This window comes from Castanea sativa, chromosome 3 (genome assembly GCF_040712315.1).
Source record: "Castanea sativa cultivar Marrone di Chiusa Pesio chromosome 3, ASM4071231v1".
Lineage (NCBI taxonomy): Eukaryota > Viridiplantae > Streptophyta > Magnoliopsida > Fagales > Fagaceae > Castanea > Castanea sativa.
Window position 1 is genome coordinate 35,103,116 of NC_134015.1, and position 23,242 is coordinate 35,126,357.

The 23,242-nt window shown below is 36.3% G+C and overlaps 1 protein-coding gene across 2 annotated transcripts; it reads left to right on the top strand.

Annotated features, from left to right (window-relative positions):
- The first annotated feature begins 2,793 nt into the window (after positions 1-2,793).
- LOC142627359 (ENHANCER OF AG-4 protein 2) lies at positions 2,794-21,955 on the top strand. 2 transcript variants are annotated; one of them, XR_012842815.1, is made up of 13 exons: positions 2,794-3,294; positions 3,575-3,651; positions 7,072-9,123; positions 9,215-9,737; positions 11,622-11,730; positions 11,837-11,949; positions 12,028-12,215; positions 13,116-13,830; positions 13,922-14,429; positions 19,563-19,658; positions 20,118-20,329; positions 20,861-20,952; positions 21,605-21,955. XR_012842815.1 is itself a non-coding variant. In XM_075801204.1 (12 exons), the coding sequence occupies exons 1-11, from the start codon at positions 3,178-3,180 to the stop codon at positions 20,929-20,931; spliced, it is 4,569 nt and encodes a 1,522-aa protein (XP_075657319.1). In that variant the 5' UTR covers positions 2,800-3,177; the 3' UTR covers positions 20,932-20,952; positions 21,605-21,955. The 2 variants fall into 2 exon arrangements, 1 of the variants encoding a protein (XP_075657319.1); XM_075801204.1 differs by lacking the exon at positions 20,118-20,329 and having other exon boundaries at positions 2,800-3,294.
- The last annotated feature ends 1,287 nt before the right edge of the window (positions 21,956-23,242 follow it).

A 23,242-nucleotide genomic window follows, 5' to 3' on the forward strand; every position in this document is an offset into this window, starting at 1 on the left:
ACTATAACATATCAACTAAGATGATTTGTCTTGATTATGAAAGTGAAGACTTCTAATTGATATGTTGATACGTTTTAAAAGTTAAGACATATTAAACTGGACCACTGTGAGATTTATTATTCTACTAACGACTATCAATTGAATAATAAATCTTACGACTTTTATTTACATCAACTCTCAATCCTGAGAGAATAATGAGCCTGATTATGAAGTGTAGGTTATTTTGATATATCAGGAGTGAGATTTAAAGTCACGATCAAAATCTCAGTATGTTGGACAGTCACATTTAATGTTGATATATCAGGATAGATGTGTTGATATGTTGCAAATATACATATATTAGTATGTTTGGATATAATTTGTTAATAAAGCCTAGAGTGCAATTATGTTTATATAGTGATATTAAATATAATTAATCGTAACTTTGGACTTGTCAAGAGTTGACAGATGTCTAAAGCCTATTGGAGCTAGAGTCTTACTTGTTCCATTTTGGTCCCACTCCAAGCCTCATACTAAAGTCCAATTGGAATGACCTAAAAGGCTAGCCCAATTAGATAATCAATTATAGTTATAATGAGAGAAACATACAGAATTTTGTATGAGATGAAATAGTGTGTACGTAAGTGAAAGCCACTCTCTTATTCTCCTTTGAATACATACATGTAAACTAATTGAGAGACCATACTTCTTCGACAGAAGTAGAATTTGAGTGAAGATTAAAAGTGTTCCTAAGTACTTATAATCTTTGGTTTTGAATTTCACTACACCAAGGTATGCTATCTTATTCTTAAATTCTGAAATTTACATAATACATATTATCAATTGCGAATGAAGTATATCCGTTAATTTTCCTCTCGTATGTTTTGTATGCAATACAAAATATGTTTTTCTAACACAAACGCCACCTACTAGCTTTCCTCAGCTATTCCGAGGGGAGCTAATAAACAACATTGGGATATTATTTGTGCTTAATCCATTTTGATTCCAAAGTTTCTTTCTTTATTTGAGTCTCTTTTTATTGCTTAATTGTCAGCCCAAAGATCCACTTCTTACAAATTAATCGTTTCAAATAGAGGTCCAACTAAAAGGGGGGTTGCTTGATTTTTAGCCCAAATATTATTTATTTCATATAGGAACAAATTTTATATACTTAAACTAATATTAACTTATTAAATTGCATTAGATGGAGATATGTTCCCATAAAAAGAAAAAAAAGAGAGATGATAATGATCCATTGCACAGGATTATATAATAAAACTTGTAAAATAAGTTGAATTGAAGACAAGATATAGGGGCGAAGAGCCTTATAGCTCAATTAGTTAGCACTTCATGGTGTATCCAACAAAAATATTCATGGTTCAAATTCACACTCTTTCAGCTATCAAATTATTAAAGAAACAAAGACAAGACAAGGAACTATAGAACATATAAAAGATGTAAACTAATTGAAGACAATAAGATAATACGCATACCTAACAAATTTGTCATACAAGAAAGAAAAAAAGAAGAAAAATAAAGCAAATTAATGCACATGCCCTAAATAAAATTTATAGGGTTTGGCTTACCTCTAGTATTTTTTAAAAAATGAATCTCCTTTTATTTTAATGAGAGACTACTACATCACCCACTAACAAAATAAAAGATGGAGATTAAAACCCATTACCACTTGCCATTGTATATATAAAATAAAAGGACATGTACAGTTAAAAAAGTACCGGAGGTAAGCCAAACCCAAATTCATAAACTTACTTAGAAATAAAGGGAAAATGTACATGGATGTATAGCGCTGAATGTCTATTTAGTGAAGTGGTTACAAATTACAAAAAATTTTGTCCCTTTTTGATTAAGTACAACTTTTTAAAACTGATGGGGACATTTTCAACATAAAAAATATTTATAGGCAAAAAGGCTAAGAAGAGCAGACAGATTCCATAAGGTCGTCGGCTTCAAGGTGTCGTAGGATCCTTAATAAGTTGACGTCACTAGCGAAACAGAAGATAACGAGGCCGACGGCTATATCTCGTGCTGACGGGAAGAAAGGAAGTGACGACGGGCCATAAGACCGACGAGTTGGGTAGGCCGACGGTTCCAGCGTGGCTACGCGTGGTCCTCACGCATGCTAGTATATGGAAATGCCTTGCACATCACGTATCAAAGCCTTATTAGGTGTCTTTCTCGTATGGAAAGACAACCTATAATCACGGAAATCTTAATACAAAATACTCTCCATAAGAAAAGATCCCCACTTTTGGAGGATCTTGATTCACTATTCACCATTATATAAACACTAGACCTCCCATTTCTTCAAGTACGCAGAAACTCCTTAGCTCTCTTACTATAGAGTTCTTAGAGATTTCTCATTTGTAGATTTGGCCTTTGGAGGGTTCTTGGCCGGTACCGCACCGGTGCCTTCTGTTTGGTCCATCTGTTCTAATTCCACAGGTACCTGTTGGAGCACTTTGAAGCCTACAACTTACTGACGATTTTAGCATATCATCAAAAACGATCCTAAATATAATTGAATATTATTATAAGTTAAACGTTTGACCCAAATTGGTCTAAAGTTATATTACTTTAACTTAGACTTATGACATGAAGGTTGAAGAAATTATTCATAAGTAGTTTTATATTTATTAAATAATATTATAAATTGTAATATAAAAGTTTTATTTAAAATTTTTAATTCGGAGCCAAACCTTGTGATGAGGTAGCGAGAAAAAGTAGAGTGAAATGAAATGGGCCAAACAAAGGGACGAAACCCGCCCCAAAACCAAAATAGGGAAATACAAAAATGATAGATTTGGTTAAAAGCATGCGGCATGCTTCACAAAAACGCCGAGTCGCCGACAGAAACACCCTTTGCCTTGGTTTATTTTCTTGCTCCGAGAGAGAGACCCTCGTATAATCAACCCAAAAAAAAAAAGGAAAGTCTCAAAAAAACCAGAGGAAAATCTAAAAATTACGACTACATCCCCATAGTTGCTACATCCACAACCTCAAGCCCAAACACCATTTTCAACAAAAAAAAAATTCCCCATCTCTTGCTCTCTCTTCTGCCATTATTCCTCCGATGCCCTAGCACTTCCGGCGCCGGTGCCACTTATCGCCGGCGGGACTTCCGGCAAGGGCGACTTGATAGGGTTTTTGGCCGGATCGTGAGAATTTAGGGTTCGTTGAATGGCTCCAGCGCGTAGACGCGGAGCGAACAACAAGGCGAAGGACAAGAAGAGCCAGTTAAGTGTGGGCGATCTTGTCCTTGCTAAGGTCAAGGGCTTCCCCGCTTGGCCTGCCAAGGTTTACCTCTTCTCTCTTTACTACTATTGCTATTGCTACTGCTAGGGTTTTTTTTTTTTTAATTTTTTTAATTTTTATTAATTAGTATATGTGTTTCATTGTTTTTGGGGAACTGGGTTGTTGTATCTGACCATGGTAGTTGTTCCTTTTTCTTTACCTCCCAAAAAAAAAAAACCTCCACTTATTGGTAATTTTAAAATAATTTAGGTTTTTGAGGCTCTTATAGTATTTTATAGACCCATCCCTTTGTCAGTAGCTTTTTTTGATTATGTGTTTACAGATTAGCAAACCTGAAGAATTTAAGCATCAGCCTGATCCCAAGAAATACTTCGTCGAATTCTTTGGTACAAAAGAAATGTAAGTATTTCTTATACATTGTGATGTAATTTCATTAACTTTTTTTTTTTTTTTTTTTAATGTATGTTTCTTCTTGAAATATTATCTTGGAAAGGCTAAATATTTGTTGTCGTGAACTTGAAAACACTATCAAAGGCTAAATATTAAAAAACATGTTGACTATTGGTAATTCTAAGGAGACTGACGGGGTTGATAATTTTGGATTGGTGCTCTCTCTCTATGTGCAAGAACTAAGGAGAGAGTGTTGCTCATCTTTTAATCTAACATATTACTTATAAAAAAGGCATTTGCTGTACTCAGGTTGTCATTGTCAGTGGCGAGCTATTTTTTTTTTCTTGATAAGTAATAAGATTTATTGATATCAAAAAAGGGATTCCCTAGTACACAAGAAGTGTACAGGGGTCAACAAATCAAGTTAAATAATTACGTAAATCAAGAAAAGAAGAGAATGATTGGTTTTGCAAAGCTGACAACCAATCAAACATAACTTAAGTTCTGATATAGATCTCTCATTATCTGTTGGTTGGCGAGCTATAGTTTGCCTTGGTGATTGTAGTATAGACTTTAGCATGCATATGTTTATCACTTAACTTTTGGCCTGATAAGTCTTCTGATTGAGGGACTTATAATTATTGGAGATACTTTGTAATGACCCTAGGAAGAGCACTAGCGACATCTGCCTTATTATTCTTGTAATCACTTATAAACCCAATATTCATCTAGTAAATACCTTATGTGGGACTTAGCACACACCTGCACAATACACTCCAACAATATCCAATCAATCAAATACACACAATTTGGGGTATCATGTACTTGTTGACCAAAAGTAATGTTAGATTGAATTTTTCCAAATTGGTATTATGTGTGCTACACATTTGACCTCATATATTTACATTGAGGTATTGCTGGTCCCTTATCAAGCATTCACATCTCCCATATCCTATAGCTCTGGTTCACTTGGTTTTCATAGTGGAGAGAAAAAAGTATTGATGGGGACAATATCTGGAATCTAATTATAAATCATGATGTGAAGTTTTATGTAGAAATAACTTGGTTGTTTCAGAATTGTGGGGCAGTTTTATGGGTGTTGTTAAGAATTTATAGTTCTTATACAGTTCATTGTTGAAATCATAGTAAATTAACTTCAACCTATCCCTAAATCCATAAATTTTATGTTGAGCAATGCTGTTCTTGCAAAAGTAGTGTACTAAGAGTTTGCTCAAGGCTCTAGGTTGGGCTTTGTTCCCAAATGTGGATTGAACAAGATCTTTTCAATAAACTTGCTGCTGAAAAGTGACATTAGATAAGAAGCCCATACATTCTTTGTTCCCAAATCTGGATTGAACAAGATCCTTTCAATAAACTTGCTGCTGAAAAGTGACGTTAGAAAAGAAGCCCATACATCACAATGTATGGAAAGGACATATGCAGCATGCACTGCATTGCCAATTCATAGGTAGGGTTGGGTGTCACACTTCTGGCCAGGAGAACTACCATGCCATTAAGGGCTAGTAAATAAGGGCTGCAGCTTTTCAAAAATATTTAAAGCTGAACTACTTTGAGAAGTAGCTCTTAATTTGCTTCTCAAAATCCCTAAAAAGCATTAATTACCTCACAAAATTGGTGAAGAGCATACAAAAACCCTTGGCTGAGATGAAGTTTGCTTCTCATTTTTAAAAGCTAGAGCACCCCTGGAAAAGCTTAAGAAACTAGGTTTTAGTATGGAAATTTTGTAAGATTAATTTGTGTGGGCATTTCCATTAGGGGAGATCAAATTTTAATTTGATTATCATCTTTGAGGATTTTATAATTGAAGGAAATATTTGGAGGTTACTTGGGAGATACTTTGACGTGCTAAACTTATTATGATAATGTGGGTTGACTTTATAAATTGTGTAGGTTTGTATGTAATAGTTGGTTTTTGTTTTGTTTTGATTTTTAAGTTTTTGTATATCGCGACACCTATACACACTCATACATACATTACCTCTTTATCAATCTATTTGATTTTCAAATAATTGTTTTTATTGTTCTTGCATTAAACCTTTACCTATAAAAAAATTGTTTTTATTATTGACCTGTGCTAATTACCGTGTGAATTTTGGTTAAAGCTGCCCCATTCAGTGGCTTAGAATGAAATGAAAGTAGTAGAAAATAGGTAAATAATGCTTGCATTTGAATTGAGTGGAGGTTTATGATATATACTATTATATAAGTGAGTGTTTGGATCTTGATTATAGGCCAACTTATTACTTTTTTGCCCCCTACTATTTACGGGTCCCACGTGAGTCCCCTACTTATTTTAGTTTTTATCTTTTATCTATAGTATTTTCAGCAAAAAGCTAGATAAGTTGTTCCCAAATGGACACAAAGTGAGGCCTTTAGTTGGTGTCACATTTTGAACTCTATATGACTTGTAAATACACTTTTTTTTTTTGATAGGTAAACTTGATTTGTCAATACACATATGCGTATTAGCTATTGGTAAACTTATCTCATTCATTACTAGGCGCAAATGAGCAAAGCGCTTGTTTAAAAGCCTTAACAGGCCATGATGTACTCTTAATAGGCCATGACGTACTCTTCGTCTAACTCATCAAACCAATTTAAATATAAAACCAATAATTCCATACGCATTAGAAGCAGCAAAATTCACAGCATCAAAGTATCATTTGTTCATTGTTTACATATTATTGGTATGCATCCTTATTGATGGTTTTTTTTTCACTGTAATAATTTCAGTTTTCTTCACCATATATTGTATTACTTAATTTATGATATATTTAAGAAATATTTGATTAAGTTGTTTTTGTTCACCATATAGTAGCTGGGTGTGTTTGTTTGATTTTAGTGAGGCTGCTTTAGTGTAATATATATTCTTAATCCTTGAAACATTGTTTTTTTTTTAATGGCAACCCCGAGGGGTAGCACAATTGGTTGCGTACCACACCCCAGAATATTCTCATTTCTTGATATATTGTACTGTTCTAATACATTTAGTGTTTGGGTAAGCAATATTTGTGTGTAGAGCCTCGCTATCATATGTGTCTGCTGCTGGCTGAGACGACCAGCCCTGTGTAGGAACCCATTTGTGTTATCTGTACACCAACATGTGATTACTGTTTATTGACATTATCCTATCTGAGATCCACACATCAAGTTTTCTTTCTCTTTGGTTTGTGTACGTGGTTATAATTTTAACTGAAAACTTTGTCCATTTTAGGTGTTTAGTAAGAAATCTATGATATACTTGGTTGTGTGAAAACAGGTTGAAATTCTGTGTTATCTCTCTTATGGGATGGTTCTCCCATCCATTTCTGTTTGCATTGTGTTTCTTATGGTCTCATTGATTAAGTTGACAACCTCAGGAATTTAGCTTCTTACTTTTACCTTTGGTTACTTCTCCTCCATTCACAGAGGTTTTGTTGCCCCTGCGGATATTCAGGCATTCACTAATGAGGTAAAGAGTAAATTGTCCGCCCGATGTCAGGGTAAAACAGTCAGGTTCTTTTCTCAAGCTGTGAACGAAATTTGTGTGGCGTTTGATGAGCTACAAAATAAGAAATCAAGTGGTTTCAGAGATGATGCAGATAAATCTGATGTTGGGTGTGAGGCTCTATCTGTTAATGAGGTAGAGGTTGACTCAAAGGTTGAGACGGGTAAGGCGACATACAGTGGAGAAGCTTTGAATGAGTCTTTAAGTGATTCTGGCTCTAAGTTGGGGCGTTGCTCACAGAGACGAGGTGGAACTGACATTAAAGATGTAAAGCCTTCTATATCCTGTAGTGCAGATGATAGTTTGTCTCCAGGTATGTCCCCTGAGAAAAACAATAGTAAAAGCGGTGGTGGAAACCGTAAGGAACATGTATTAATGACATCCAGTCCAGATAATTCTTCCTTTCCAAAGGAAGAAGCAAGTGATGATGAATTTGTAGAAGATGCTGTTTGCACTAAGCAACATGGTAAGGAACAGAAAGTATTAACAACTAGTAACAAGTTGAAGAAGATGGGTACTGTGTCAAAGAAAAGACGTGAAGGTGCTGTTGAAGTACACAAAATTGGTACCTCTGCTGTAATATCATTAAAGGATGGAAGTGATGGTTATTCTGTTGATCGCCTTGAATCTGTTGAGCAATTGAAAGATGGAATTAAGGGCAAGATTGCCTCTAGCAGCGTGCGTGAATTTTCTCTGAGCCCTCTTAAAGCAGATTCTGATATCAATGCTGGGAAAAAATCAAAAGATCTGCTAAAAGCTGAAAAACATGTCATTGTTGCGGATAATATGCTGGACTCTGGTGTTGTTTCTGATAAACAGATCAAAGGAAAACTTTCTGGCAAGGAAAAGAGGACCCAAGATAGACATGGAAAGGCTAATGATGGTGCAAATGATATACTTACTGCCAAAAAATTGAAGCGTGTAGAGATAGGGGATGATGCCACACATGGATCACATGCAAAAAGAATTAAGAGTGTTTCTCCTAGTCCTAATGTTGACAAGAAGGTGTTAAAAAGGACAGAGTTTAAAAGATCAACTATGAGTGTTAAAGCAGAAAGCACTTTGGCTCTAAGAACCCAAACTGGTATTGTTGGATCCAATGCTTCTGGGAATGAGGCTGTGCTACCTGTAACAAAGCGTCGACACCGAGCACTGGAGGCTATGTCTGACTCAGATACTCTTACTACCAATGATAAAACAGAAATAATACCTCTTATAATGAAGAATGATGTGTTATGTTCTAGTAATGTGAGGGTTTCAGGAAGCCAGTTGCATAAAAAACGGAGAGCTGTGTGCCTTTTTGATGACGATGATGATGAATCCAAAACTCCAGTCCATGGTGGATCTGCCGGAAATGTCAAAGCACCTTCATATGGTTCAGATGCTACCAAGAGAACTGATGCAAATAATGATGGTTCAAATAACGCTCAGCAAGGAGTGTCTACTAGATTTGGGGATTGTTGTTTAAAGGAATCTCCCTCCCAATCCCATAATGAGTCTTTGTCACCAAGTGAAGTTCAAACTGATGAGAAGAGGCCTCAAAAGGCAATGGCTGTGCAAGTTTCCCACAGTCCAGGGAAATTTGAATCTGAGCAATTGTCATTCAAGGAGCAATTGTTGTCCAAGGATCAGTTGTCATTCAAGGAGGCTAAGTACGTGTTGGTGTCTCCTGGAAAGTCTCCTCCATCAGGTCCTGCCCCCAAATCAGTGGCAGAACAGCATAAAGTGTCCAAACTTGGGGCTAAAGTTTCTGTTACTGGTACTCAGAAGAAGGGCCAGGCTGTGTCTGCTAAGGGTTTGGGTGTTGTTTCTAATAGTATGAACTCTTCTCAGAATCAAGCAACAATTCAGAGAAACAGGCCTTCGTCTTCTGGAGAAAGATCTAAAGCCACTCCTAAATCAATATCAAGGATTGATGAATTGACTATTTTGACTGAAAATTCAGTAGAGTATAATTCTTTGCCCAATGAAAGGTGTGCTAACTTCTGACTCCATTTTTTCTATCTTGTTTATTTATTTTCTGATCTTCCTAATTTATATGGTTGTGTTTGTGCCTCATTACAGAGACGAAGCTGGTAGGGAAAATAAAAATAGTTCATTGATTGATTCTAAGACTTCAGAATCTGTTATGTCCATGAAGCATCTTATTGCAGTAGCACAGGCAAAAAGAAGACAAGCTCACTCTCAAAGTTTCTCTCATGGAATTTTCAGTTCTTTCCTGTGTACCACTGATGTACAGGGAAATAGCCCGAGTCCATCTGGAGTGCAGTCTCTTTTAACTGGTGGTGCCAGCAACGTGATGCAAGCAGATATACAAGGATTTAATCCTTGCTCAAGTTTGGCTTCTCCATCAACTCATGTTCACCAGTCTGCATTGCGAAATCAAGTTGATATTGAAGAAGTTGAGGAGAGAAGAGTTAGTTCAGGGCACAGGACTGCTGGTGGCTCGCTGAGTGGTGGTACTGAAGCAGCAGTTGCTCGTGATGCTTTTGAGGGAATGATAGAGACTTTGTCAAGGACTAAAGAAAGTATTGGACGTGCAACTCGTCTTGCTATTGATTGTGCGAAGTATGGCATTGCCAATGAGGTCGGTTATTAACTATGCTTGCATTATTTCAATTGGCTCACATAAAAGGTGTTTATAGATCTGATAGTGGATGAGTCACAAATATCTTTAGTCTTGAACTTGCCAACTCATTGCACTTTTTTAGGTAAAATTATCGCTTCCACTTTTCTTCTTGATGAGATATGTGGTCCAAGTAGCAAGTGTTGTTAATATGTTTTGTCTCTAATGCGGTATTTTTCCTATGCAAGTTTTAGTTGAATTTTATAGTGCCATATTTTCAGAAGTCCTCTGGTTTATGGGTCACTTGTTATAGTTTTTCCTCATGATTTCTGTGGCAAAACTAATATTGGATTTTAAAATATGACTTTTTGGGATCAAATAATGTTTGTATCTAATACACCTCAACTGGGCTTTTAATTCTTCTAGTTTCATATCTTGTTTCTGGTTGTTTTAACTTTTGATGTGTAGATGAGGAAAATGTTTGGCTCTGGTTATGTGTGCAACTCTCAATTTGATAAGAGTTTTTTTTTTTGCAACTTTTATTTGGTAATTTAGAGTTCTGAAGGTGACGTTATAGTTAGCTAGTTTATCTAATTTATAAGCATGTTGGATTTGGTAGTTTCCTAATTGTTCATTTCATCCTAGATTTTTTTATTTTTTTTCAATTTTCATGGAAGTCCAATCCTCTCTTTTAGGAATATTCGATTAAAGAAGATTTATTAATGAATTCACTGACTCTAATTCCTCTAATCAAAGTCTCTTTGAAATTTTCTAACATTCCAGCTTTTCACCTCTACATCTATCTGGCCGACCTAGTGTCCTTTTGGGAATAGCTTATTTCCAGTAGCTTATTTGCATAATGTGAGACAAAAGCTAAAAGCTAGCTTATTTCAAAAAAGCTAAAAGTCAGATTATTTGAAACAAAGCAGAGACAAAAAGAAAAAATTTGTAGCCAAACTCACCCTACAGTGAGTGAATTGCTGCATCACTAGCTAATGAGCATGCATACAACTCTGGGAACAACACCTTCAAAGGATGATTCTCACAGTAGTTGTCATGTCAAATCTGTACATGATTACCATCACATACATCAAATTACATGACTTAGAAGTCTATCCCATCCTGCTTGAATACTTTTTCCTAGACAACAACCTTGACTTTATGACATTAAATAAAAATACTAATAAACTTAATTAACTATTAAGACCTAAAATAAAATACAAACAAGTGACCTGTGAAAATTGGCACCTCCTAGTTCTTCCAATCAACTATAAAAAAAAAAAAAAAAACCTACTAAATTAAAACAAATATTCCTTTGTGTTTCCCAAATTAGAACTACGGCGGACACTTCTTGGGCTTGGCCTTAACCTTAACCTTTGGCTTCCGAAGAGGATATTGTTTCTCTAACCAGACTTTGGTTGCGCTATCAATTTTCCCCTTTCAAACCAAACTTTCTAAGTGAACGGTACCAAGAACAGTGACAGAAGGTTTAGGGGTATTTAACAGAACTGTGGAGCATGTACAGTGAGGAGATTGATAAGAGTTCTGTTGAAGGTGTCATCTAGACTAGGTAGTAGGTATACCCTATTGACAAATTCTAGGGTTACATTCAATTGTTTCTTCTTAAAGATTTGCTTTAAAGTATTTATATATATATATATATATATATACACACACACTTTACATCCAATCAGTCTATATTGAAGTCACAAGATAATAACCAATCAATGGTCAGAATATTTTGCACAACTTTTACTTGGGACAAGATTCAGGAGTCCTGACATAAATTTCTCTTTGTTGGGACTATGTCGGTCATTATGTCTTATGAAAGAAAGGGAGGTCATGGTGTAAATTTGAAGAGAAACCATGCATTTGGATGAATATGAATCTTATGTTTGTATGCAGGTTGTGGAACTTCTCATCCGAAAGTTGGAAACTGAACCTAGTTTTCATCGTAAAGTGGACTTGTTCTTTCTTGTTGATTCCATCACCCAATGCTCGCATAGTCAGAAGGGTATAGATTTTTGGGACCTCTCTCTCTCTCTCTTGCTCTCTTCAATCAGTGCTGAATTATTTTTTCAAAATGAGATCTTCTAATAGGAATATTACATAATATTCAGGTATTGCTGGAGCTTCATACATTCCCACAGTTCAAGCAGCATTGCCACGTCTTCTTGGTGCTGCTGCTCCACCTGGAGCTGCTGCTCGTGAAAATCGTCGTCAGTGTCTTAAGGTGAATTTACCTTAATAGGAGTGTAGGAGAGCCTTTATTTTTTTGTCCGAGTTAAATAAAACTATGTTTCTTTACCAGGTTTTACGGTTGTGGCTTGAGAGGAAAATCATACCCGATTCCATTCTTCGGCCTTACATGGATGACATTGGGGTTTCAAATGATGATACGACCGCTGGTCTTTCACTTAGACGACCATCACGAGCAGAGCGAGCTGTAGATGATCCATTGAGAGAAATGGAAGGCATGCTTGTTGATGAGTATGGGAGGTCTGCAATATATTTCTTTCTCCTCATTTTCTTAGTTCTCACTTTTCTTGTTAGTTGTCATTCATTTGATTACTAGTCCCTTCAAGAGTGATTTAACTTATTTGGACATGATTGGTTTGTTTGTACTGCTAGACTATATAGTATAGCCATGGTCATGGAGAACAGTTCTGATACTTATATCACTTTCTAGCTTAGCAAATAAAGAAAAATTAGACTATGGCTATGGTTGTCCCTGAAACAATGAGTAGTTTATTTATATTTTTAAGTGATACTATTATCTACATAAACACTGGTTGGGTTTGTCAAATTTAATTACTAGAAATTTTATCTCTTTGTTCTATTGATTTTAGGAAATCAATATCAGATCCTAATTAATTGATATATGGTCTGTTTTCAGTTTTCTGTTTTGCTTCTTGCCTTATTCTTTACTTGGTTTCTGTTCTGCTTCTTGCCTTATTTTGTAATTTGAGGTGTGTTGTGAGTTATTATTGGATTAATAATGTTCCATGTCAGCATTGTGGAAATCTTGGTGGTGAAACATATAGATGTGAATGTGAGCCAGTGATTCCAGTTTCATACAAGTAAGATGCAGATAAATACATGGAAGATTTGTTGGCATGGTATTGTTAATCATTGTTTGTAGGACTTGGATCTAATCACATTTGAATTTATATTTGGTTATTCATTGGGGACCTTTTGAGTATAATTTGCAGTTTGTCTTTATACCTGCCATTCATGTGCCTTTTCTATCTTGAATGGATTATCATTTTTAAACCATGTCCACATTAAATTCGTTACATTTTTACTTGGGGCAAATTAGGAAACCTGCTCACATATGCTTATATGCTGGATTTGCAATGACTTTTTAATAACTTTTTTTTTTCTTGGCTGTTGTATCAGTAATGCTACCTTTCAGCTGCCCGGTTTTTTATCTTCTCATGTATTTGAAGATGAGGAAGAAGATTTTCCAAGCAGTTCATTTAAGGAAGCCGGTGATGCATCAGCAGAGGAAACCACCCCCGCTTTGGGAGAGTCAGAAACATGTGCTGTTCTTCCTAATGACAGGCGCCATTGCATTCTAGAGGATGTGGATGGTGAGCTTGAAATGGAAGATGTTTCAGGACACTTGAAGGATGAAAGACCCTTGTTCACGAATGGTTCTTTTGAAATGGATTCACAACATCAGAGTTCAGATGGGACCATAGAACCTGCTCCAAACAATTCCTCTGAGTTACTCCCACTACCAGAGGGTTCTCCTCCGTTGCCTCTCGATTCTCCTCCTCCTCCACCTCCTTTGCCTCCTTCACCACCTCCACCACCACCCCCATCATCTCCGTCACCGCCACCACCACCGCCGCCTCTTCCATTACAGCCACCACCTCCGCCGTCACAGCCACTGCCTCTCCCATCACAGCCACTACCTCCCATGTCACAGCTACCCCCTCCTTCTTTGCCACATTCTGGCCCCCCACCATCATTGGTCCCTCCAGCATCTTTACCAACTCAGTCTTCATTACTCTCCCAACCATTTTTACCACCTCAATTAACCGTACAGTCTTCACCACAGTTGGCATATCAACCAACCATACCTCATGAATATTGCACCACAGCTAGTGTAAGACTTCTGATTGTTGTTTTTTTATTATAAATTTTTTCTTTGTTGTATTGGTATATCTATTGTAACAGAATTCTTTTCCTGGACACAGGGCAACCAAATTGTCCAAATGGCTGGTCATGCCGTTCATGTTGATAATGCTCTGAAAAGTGAAATGTTTCCGCAACAATCATCTAGCTTTATTTCAACAGGATTATCCAGTTCTCAAGAACCATCTGGATTTAATTCTTCAAGGCAATTAGAATATGGACACAATGATATTTATTTAAACCCCCAAATTTCTCAACCTAACCAACCATTTCAACAAGGTAATACCTCTTTTACACAAAGACCCCTACACCCTGCCCCACCTCAGAACACATCCAGTCATTTCTCTTATACAAAGCCGGCAGTTCAGCAACATCCTCAGCATCCATACCAACGTCCATACTCTTTACCATCTCCTCTGGATGGCCAGAGGCGATTCGTTGCTGATGAACAATGGAGGATGCCATCAAGTGACTTTAAAACAAATCAGCGTGGTGGGTGGATGAATGGAGGGAGAACACCAAACGGAGAAAGAGCTCCCTCATGTTCAGGACCTACCTATGGCCAGGAAGGTACACAATTATTTTTTGCTAATCTTTGTGGGTTTATTTGATCTTATTTTTGTGTGCATTATATTCGCATGAACGCTTTTAACCTGGTGTGAATATGTGACATTGATATTCCATTTGCCATGTATTTTAATTTTTTGAAAAATTGGTCCTAAAAATGATATTTTGGATGCGCCATTAAATATTATTCGGTCATAAAAACTGTGGCTGTTTGAAGTCTGTCACTAACTTTATGTTTTAATGGAGGGGGAGGTGGCCTGAATATTCAGTCCACCTTTCTCCCCCTTCATTCCAAACATACCATAAGTGTTAAACTTCTACCATGGGCTTCTTTTGTCTTGACCTCACTACAAGTTTGGAAGCATATTAATTGTGTTAATTTCATTGTAATTGACGTCGGTAACAGTTTTGTATTTTTTTTTTGGTAAAAGTGTTACACATACACTTGTTGGGTCTTGAACCTATGACAACCTCCACCTTATGCTTACAAGGCGATGAATAATCGCACTTTCAATAATGTGGAGCTTTCAGTTATGGAGTTGCCAAGAGCCTTATTGCTCAGTGGCAGTGCTTGCTTCCCTTTATAAGGAGAACCAGGGTTTGAATCTCCCCTCCCCAATTGTTGTAACTATCATCGATATACATAAAAGGTTATGGAGCTCAAAATTTTTTTTTTGAGAGTGTTGTTTGAGTGGTCTTTTACTTTTGGAAATAGTAATGAGCATTCAATTGTAGATTTCATTGGCGCTCTTTCTTTTAAAGCCTAATTTTTCTCTGTTGTAATGTTTTAAGAAAGCTTGAGAAGACATCCTTTGTACTAAGCTTTTCTTGTTAGTAAAATCTATTGCTTATAACAAAAAAGGCTTAAAGGTTGGAGGGTTATAAATTACCGATTGCCCCATAAGTTTAGGCAACTAGAATATAGTGAATTTAATCATTGTATCTAGCACTCCTCCTTCACATGTGGTTCTAAAACTTCCCTTATTAAGTGGAGCCTAACACTTAAGAATTTATTTATTTATTTTTAAATAGGGGGTAAGGTGGAGACAAGGTTTGAAACCTAGGACCTCTTGCTTTGATTCAATGATAAATTACATGTTGTTCCAAAAGCTTGAGTTAGGAAATTGTAAACTTTATCATTTAATTGAGTTTGTTGGATTTAAAGGCTTGGAATACGCGTCTTATTTGTGCCTTTTTCTATTATTGACATGTACACATGCATGAACCTATTGGGTCTTGAACTCATGATCTCATCCTCCATGCCATTACATGTTGTTCCAAAAGCTTGAGTTGTTAGAAAATTGTGAACTTAATCTTTTAATCGAGTTTTTAGGATTTAAAGGCTTGGAATACGTGTCCCATTTGTGCCTATTTCTATTATTGATATGTACATATGCACGAACCTACTGGGTCTTAACTCATGATTTTTTTTTGATAAGTAATCAGAAAGCTTATATAAATGAAAGAAAGTAAGTCATACAAGAAGTTCATGATGATGAACATCAAGAGAAAAGCTACTAGGGAACAAAGCTAAGAGAGGACATAAACACTGAGAGAGAAGAACAATTAGTAAACCCCCAACACCGAGACCACTCTAATAGACTACGCTGACATAAAAGATTTAGCTTAATCAAGGTCTTCTCTTTGTCCTCAAAGGAACGGCGATTCCGCTCCAACCACACAATCCACATTAAATCAAGTTCCATATGTCCGACTTATCCTTTCCATGCCACTGATGCCAGCAAGAGATCAAATCCGCCACTGATCCTGGCATAACCCAAGGAATCCCAAAGGCCTGAAGCATCCAAGTCCATAGGGAGTGGGTAACAGGACAATGCAAGAGAAGGTGGTTAACCGACTCCCCATCCTTGCAACACAAACAACACCTATTAACCAAAGGCCTACCCTTAAGCATGAGGTTATCCAAGGTGAGAATCCGGCCATGAGCAGCAGACCATAGAAAGAACGCCACCCGCTTAGGGATCTTAGGTTTCCAAACCCCCTTCCAAGGAAGCCAAGAATCCGAAGCACCCTGGATCGCGAGGTAATAAGACCGAGCATCAAACATACCATCCCCTTTAAGCCTCCAATAAAGGATGTCTCTCCTACTACCCTGAGGAATACGAGCTTGGATAAGCCGGAGAAGAGAATACGAAGCCGCCAACTCCCAATCCTCAAAAGCTCTATAAAACGTTATATTCCACACTCTAACAATACCCCCTTCTGGAATCCACAAAACCTTTGAGATACAGGCATCCTTGACCGCTGAACACTCATAAAGCTCAGGATAGAGAACTTTTAGAGTAGCGTCACCAATCCACCTGTCATGCCAAAAACGGAGACGAGTGCCTTCCCCCACTACAAATGAAAGATGCTTAGAAAAGTTCTCCCAACCTTCGTTAATGCTTCTCCAAAGGCCGCACCCATGGGACCTCCTGCAAGCCCTAGTCCTCCAGCCCCCTTGCCCCTCGCCATATTTAGAAGAAACAACACGGCGCCACAGGTGGGTATCTTCGTGGCCATATCTCCACAACCACTTCCCTAATAAAGCCTGATTAAACGACACCACCTTTCTTAACCCCAATCCACCCATCTCGACGGGAAGACACACCTTATCCCAGGCCACCAAAGGATATTTGAAACCCCCCTTCGAAGACCCCCAAAGGAACTTCCTCTTAACTCATGATCTCATCCTCCATTCCATTATTTGGGGAGGAGGAAGTGCCACTTGAGCTTGAGCTCAGTTACCAGTTGGGACTTGTCACCTGCGAAATATATACTTATCAATAATTGGATTTGGAATAGAACACTGAACCTATGGAAATATATTCAAATCTTTTAGGGTAAACTACATATTTGGTCCCTAATCTTTAGGTTATATGTTAATTTGGTTCCTAACCTTTTGGCATTGTGTCAAAATAGTTCCTTTGGTTAAGTGATGGATGGAAAATGCTAACATGGCTAACGGCCAAATTAAAATATTATTTTTTATGCCACCTGGACTTCCACACAAACTGCCACATGGTAATTGATAAAATCAACATTTTGTAATTCACTTTTACTCTCTCTGTGTTGTCTCTCTTTATTGGCTCAGCATGCATGACCGAAACTCTGTAAGCCCCTTCAACGTTGCTTGCCATTGCTACTATCGGCAATGGTCTTTGAACATAAATCTCTCTTATTTCTTTCTCAGCCTCACCCAACTCTCTAAATCTGGTTTGAACCACCATGTGAGCTATCTTAAATCTGAACATGCAGGTCTTCCCCTCTCAAACCTTAAAACATTTGTATTTCCCAGAAAAAAATACACTCTTAAGAACTGCTTCTTCTACCTCCTTAAATTAGGAGAAAAAAAAAAACATAGATTCATTCCAGCGAAAATCCCATATAAGCTCAATACTCGACTGTTCAACTTCTTTTTTTTCTTTTTTGTGCTGAGTACCAGGCTATTCTACTTAGAGAAAACAAAAAAACACTAACTAAAACAATATCAAATACAATCAAGTTTCAGAACACACACCCACACCGTACTTGGGGCAATTTACAGCCAAATCATAGTAAAATCACATGCAAAGCTATGCCAATACAAAAATTCCCAGACGTTTACTCCCAAACAAACAATTTCAAATCACATAGAACACACACTCACATCCATACCCATTTACAAATCAACTAAGGATTTGAAACATTCAAACCCATAAACCCATTTTGAAAAACAATTTAAATTCCAAATCAAGTCATTCCTACCTAGACAGCTTGCACAAATGAACAATACCCACAAATGCAAAGGGCTTCATCCACTTGAAACAGACCCGCTTCATCCACTTTAGCTTCTCCTTAGGTACCAAATCGAAGACATTTAGAGGCTTAGAGCTTCGATCTTGGTAGACTGGTGAGAGAGAGCGAGTTAGAGTGAGAGAGCAGGAAGTTGTGAAAGAAGGTTTGGGTTTGGATTTGGAAACCACTGCCGTGATGGTGGTGGTGAGCGGAGATAATTGCAATGGCTGTCACAGAACATCCAGGTTCAGCCATGGCGGTTCGAACCAAATTGAGAGAGAGAGAGAGAGAGAGAGAGAGAGAGAGAGAGAGAGAGAGAGAGAGAGAGAGAGAGAGAGAAATAAGAGAGAGATTTGGGTTCAAAGACCACCACTGCTGGTGGTGGAGGCAAGCTGCATTGAAGGAGCTTAGAGAGTTCTGGTCATGAAGGTTGGGCCAAGAGAGATATCAAAGAGACACTTTAATTAAAACTAGGTGGCAGCTTATGTGGAAGTCAATGTGGCATAAAAAATAATATTTTAATTGGCAGTTAACAACATCAACATTTTTCATCCTTCATTTAATAGTATGGACTGGTTTGATACAATACCCAAAGGTCGGGGACCAAATTGACACATTGAAAATGTTAGGGATTAAATTGACACATAGGCTTAAAGGTTGGGACCAAATATGCAGTTTACTCAATCTTTATATATTCAAGTCTTAGCAATAATTAGATTTTGGTATGATTGTTACACCACCTAATACTTTTTAATTGAATGTGAATTTTGATAAATTCACCGTTAGATTACTTATCTTCATATATTCTCCATGCTTGCAAAATTTCAAGGTGATCAAAGATTAATAGCCATGTCATCAATTAACTGTTTAAATTTTTTGTAGTCTAAAATAATGCATAAAAGATGAGTTTATGGATCGAATGGTAAATAGCATCCAATTGATATGAAAATTGACATGAATGTTAAGAACATATAAACATGTAATTCAACGGTGAGATATTTTCAACATATGAATATAATAAGTTATTGGGTGGTGTAACATTATTTAGAATTACACTGAGTGTAACTTGAACTTAACCCATATATATATATATACACACACACACATATATATGACTTGTTTGCATTTTGTATATGAGCATATACTTAATGTGTAAATGTGTTTTTCTATTAGAACTTGTTTGTCCACATAACAGAAAGGAAATTTAGGCAACTTTTCTCTGACGTATTCTGCTTCTTACGGGGATATTTTCATTTTCTAGGTCCTGCTTTTTAGCTAAGTTCTATTTTTGGTGAGGATCTGCATAGTTTGCAACACTGACGCTTTCTACTATGGTTTCAAATCTTGTCTTTATGACAGGTTATTTTCATCCACCTCTTGAGAGGCCACCAGCAAATAATATCGGTTTTCAGCATCCTGCCCCTAATAATCTACCTGCTGGAGCTCCAATAGCAGGTGACCTCCCCTTTCTCAAAATCTGGAATGTTTTTGCCTGGAATTAATTTTTGGAACTGTCTAGAGAGCATGGATATATGCCTATGCATTGGTTTGTCCTGTGTCCTATACATAGAGTATATGTTTTGATATGCCTTAAATGAACGCCGGACAGTTGTATGTGTCAAGCATTGAGTGTTATCTTAGACATGTCTTGATTCTGGTCCAAACATGTTGATCTGCTTGTATCTGATTTTTTTTTTTTTGATAAGTAATGAATATTTTTTTATTAAAATATCAAGAAAAGATTCACCCAAGTATGCAGGAAGTATACAATAGGGACAAAAACAATCAAATACATGAATTACAAGCATCCATCAAAGAAAAAACCGAAAAATTAGAATGACTGCCTACTGCAGACAACCAATCCAATTAAGTCATTAAAAAAAAAAGTTTTAAGGTCAGGAATTGTCCTTTCAGAATCCTCAAAGTTCCGGTTATCTATTTCCGCCAAATGCACCACATCAAGCAATGAGGAACGGCCATCCATATAACACCATTCTGATGTCTCCCAAACTTCCTTGCCAACAAGCTTAAAGTTCAACCATCATCTTTGGCATTATCCAATGAGTACTAAACAAGGTGAACACCATGGACCACAAGTCCATAGCAACAGGACTATGGATAAGGAGGTGATCTACTGATTCTCCATTGCTTTTACACAAAACACCAATCTAAAATCCAAATTTTCTGCTATCGTAAATTATAAATTATCAGATCTTCTGATCTGCTTGTAATTTTTTGTAAGAAATATAGAACAGTCGCCTTTCCCCCGCCCCCCCTACCATCCACACAAAAAAGGGGGTGGAAAACAAAAGTGAAATTTAATCCACGTGTCATGGTGAGAATATTGTTAGGCTGAAGAGAAGATAGGATGAGAGAGAAGAAGAGGAAGATAAGGGAAGGCTGTCAAGTTTGAGTTCACTCTTCACTCTTTTTATTTGTTTTGTTGAATAAATTAAGATTTACATTGCCATATTAAAATATAAATTAAGGTTTACATTCTGGGAAAACTTGAAGTATTATTGAATAAATTAAAATTATTTACTTTCTTGCTTGAGTTGCAACTCTTGCATTGATGAGCATAAAATCATCCTTGCTTGTGTTTGTGCTTCTGTTGTGGCAGAGAGTGATGTTGATTTTTTGACTTCACTTATCCCCAGGTCATGGCGTCTCCCAGATGTTCCCATGTAGACCAGACATTTCTGCCCTTAATTGTTGGCGGCCAGCTTGATAGTCTAAACTCAGAACTTCAGTAAGTTTTCAGTACTTTGTTACTTCTTGCAATTCAGCCAAAATGGCTTTTTGTTCTCCAAATGAAGTGGAAGGGTTACAAGTATGAAGTCTGCTAGTAAATTGAGATCTTGCTGCGTTTAAATATATATATCTAGATTTACTTGAGTTTAATATTGTGAACTATTTTCATAATTTTGTGTTTTAATAGTTAGTCAAACATTTAGGACTGATTACCTAGTAACGCTCTGTTTGTTTCAACAATGATGTTTTCTAGAAAATGAGTTATTTTCTTAAAAGCATTTTCTATGAAACTATTTCATTTTCTAATGTTTGGTAGCAACTTTAAATGAGTTAAAAAACCTCCTAACTTCCCTTATTTAGCTTGCTGTGAGATAGAGTTGTTTTCCAAAAAAATTTAATGGAAAACAATCTCTAAAAATAAGCCATACTTTTTATATTAACCAAAGATAGTTTTCCTTTGACTCATCTTTTTTTATGCTACCAAACACTGAAAAACAAAAAAACTATTTTTACACCAGGTTTTCCATTGAAACAAACGGAGCGTAAATTCTTGGATGGCTTGAATAAACCTTTTTTTTTATTTTATCCTGAAGTGTTGCTCTTGTAGGCACTAATTGAACAGGTACTCTCTCTCTCTCTCTCTCTCACAGGTGATCATTTTGTCTTCTCTACTGTGGGTGGCACAACATGTGGCAAAGGATTATTACATAATGCCTCAGAGTGAGATTCAGTTTCAGGCCAAAATCCGACTACCACTTGAAGGAAGTGTTAAGAACTAGTGGAGGCTCTTGGCAGGACTGTGTATATTGTAATTTTTCCTGACAAATGTATCCCTGGGAACATTTGCTTCCAAGTGTAGGCCCATGTTTCTGACTTGGTTAGTGCATCTGTTTCTTGACTCTTGTAATTACTTGAGTATCTTGTACATAGCAATCAATTCCAACAATGAATTTGAGACCTGGCCAATTCAAATTATTGAATATTTAGGCATTGTTTGCTTATATATTGTTTTGTGATCTGTTCATCGGTTGTGTTACATACTGATGTAACATGTCCCAGAATTTGATAAGTGTTTTCTTCTTATCTGTATTCGTCTTATCATTTTCTTCAAATTTCTAGATATGGGGATAGGTTCAAGTTACACTTGGTGTAATGCTTTTTTCAAAGATATGAACTTCACACGTTCATCATTCTTGCTAAATTTCAATATGATTGAACAGTAAGAGACTACCTCATTTAAGAGATGTTCAAAGCTATGTTTTTATTTAGAAATCTACTAAGAAATGAGTTTTGTATCGGATGGTAGATGAACATCAAAATGAATAAACTTTGTCATATGCATAATAAACATATGGAAAACATTTACTCCAACTGTGAACTCAGCAAAATGTTTATCTAATTGAAGGGTATTTAATGAAATATTGCAAAGTGTCAATCTAGATGTTGAAACTTTATTGTTTGGATGGAGGAATTGGTTTTGGAAACACTCACAGACATTTGGAACCTTGTTTTGTTATGTTTAATGTGTATAGTGTGGAAGGAATGTATTAAAGTCACTTTTGAGAACATTGAGAATTCTCTGGATTAGCTTCATTTGTGCTAATTCACACTTTGTTTGGTCTCTAGTGTGGGATTTTACTGATTGAAGTTATATTCTTGAGTTCCAAGACTCTTCATATTTCTGTATATGTGTGTGTGTGTGTGTGTATATTTTTTGTATTTGCTTTGTCGTCAACATGAAGTGATCTTCTCCATTAATAAAATTTATTAATTATTAAAAAAAAAAAGCATCCTAGATGTAACATTACCCAATGCATATCTATACTATATGGGTGGGGTTGAAGTTATGCTTGATGTGACTAAACTCTTCAATGCTTTTTTTTTTTAATAAAGTTTTTATAAAACATATTTTGAAAAATTCACTGGATTTACAATGTCTCCCTCTACTCTTTATTCCAATTGAACATAAAGAGGATTAAAGATTTTTTTTTTTTTTAAGTAACCTGTTGACCCCAAAATTTTTTTTAAGTAACCTGTTGGCCCCAGTTTTTTTTTTTTTGGGTAGAATTTTTTAAAACTATTTCATATTGTTGTAGATAATTTTTTTTTCTATATTACACAAAAAATGATGGGTTTTTTTTATTTTTTATTTTTAGAAATGACTTTAGATTGATGTGAAATCAAATTGCGGGATTGTCAAAATATTATTCCAAAAATTTTCAGTTTAATATTAGAGAGTGTGACTTATATTAATGTACACACACGCATAGATATGTGTTTGTGTGTGA

Coding starts and splice junctions, on each gene's coding strand:
- LOC142627359 (XM_075801204.1), top strand. CDS start 3,178: ATGGCTCCAGCGCGTAGACGCGGAGCGAACAACAAGGCGAAGGACAAG. Junction 3,652..7,071: donor TTCTTTGGTACAAAAGAAAT/GTAAGTATTTCT, acceptor CTCCATTCACAG/AGGTTTTGTTGCCCCTGCGG. Junction 13,831..13,921: donor AATATTGCACCACAGCTAGT/GTAAGACTTCTG, acceptor TCCTGGACACAG/GGCAACCAAATTGTCCAAAT.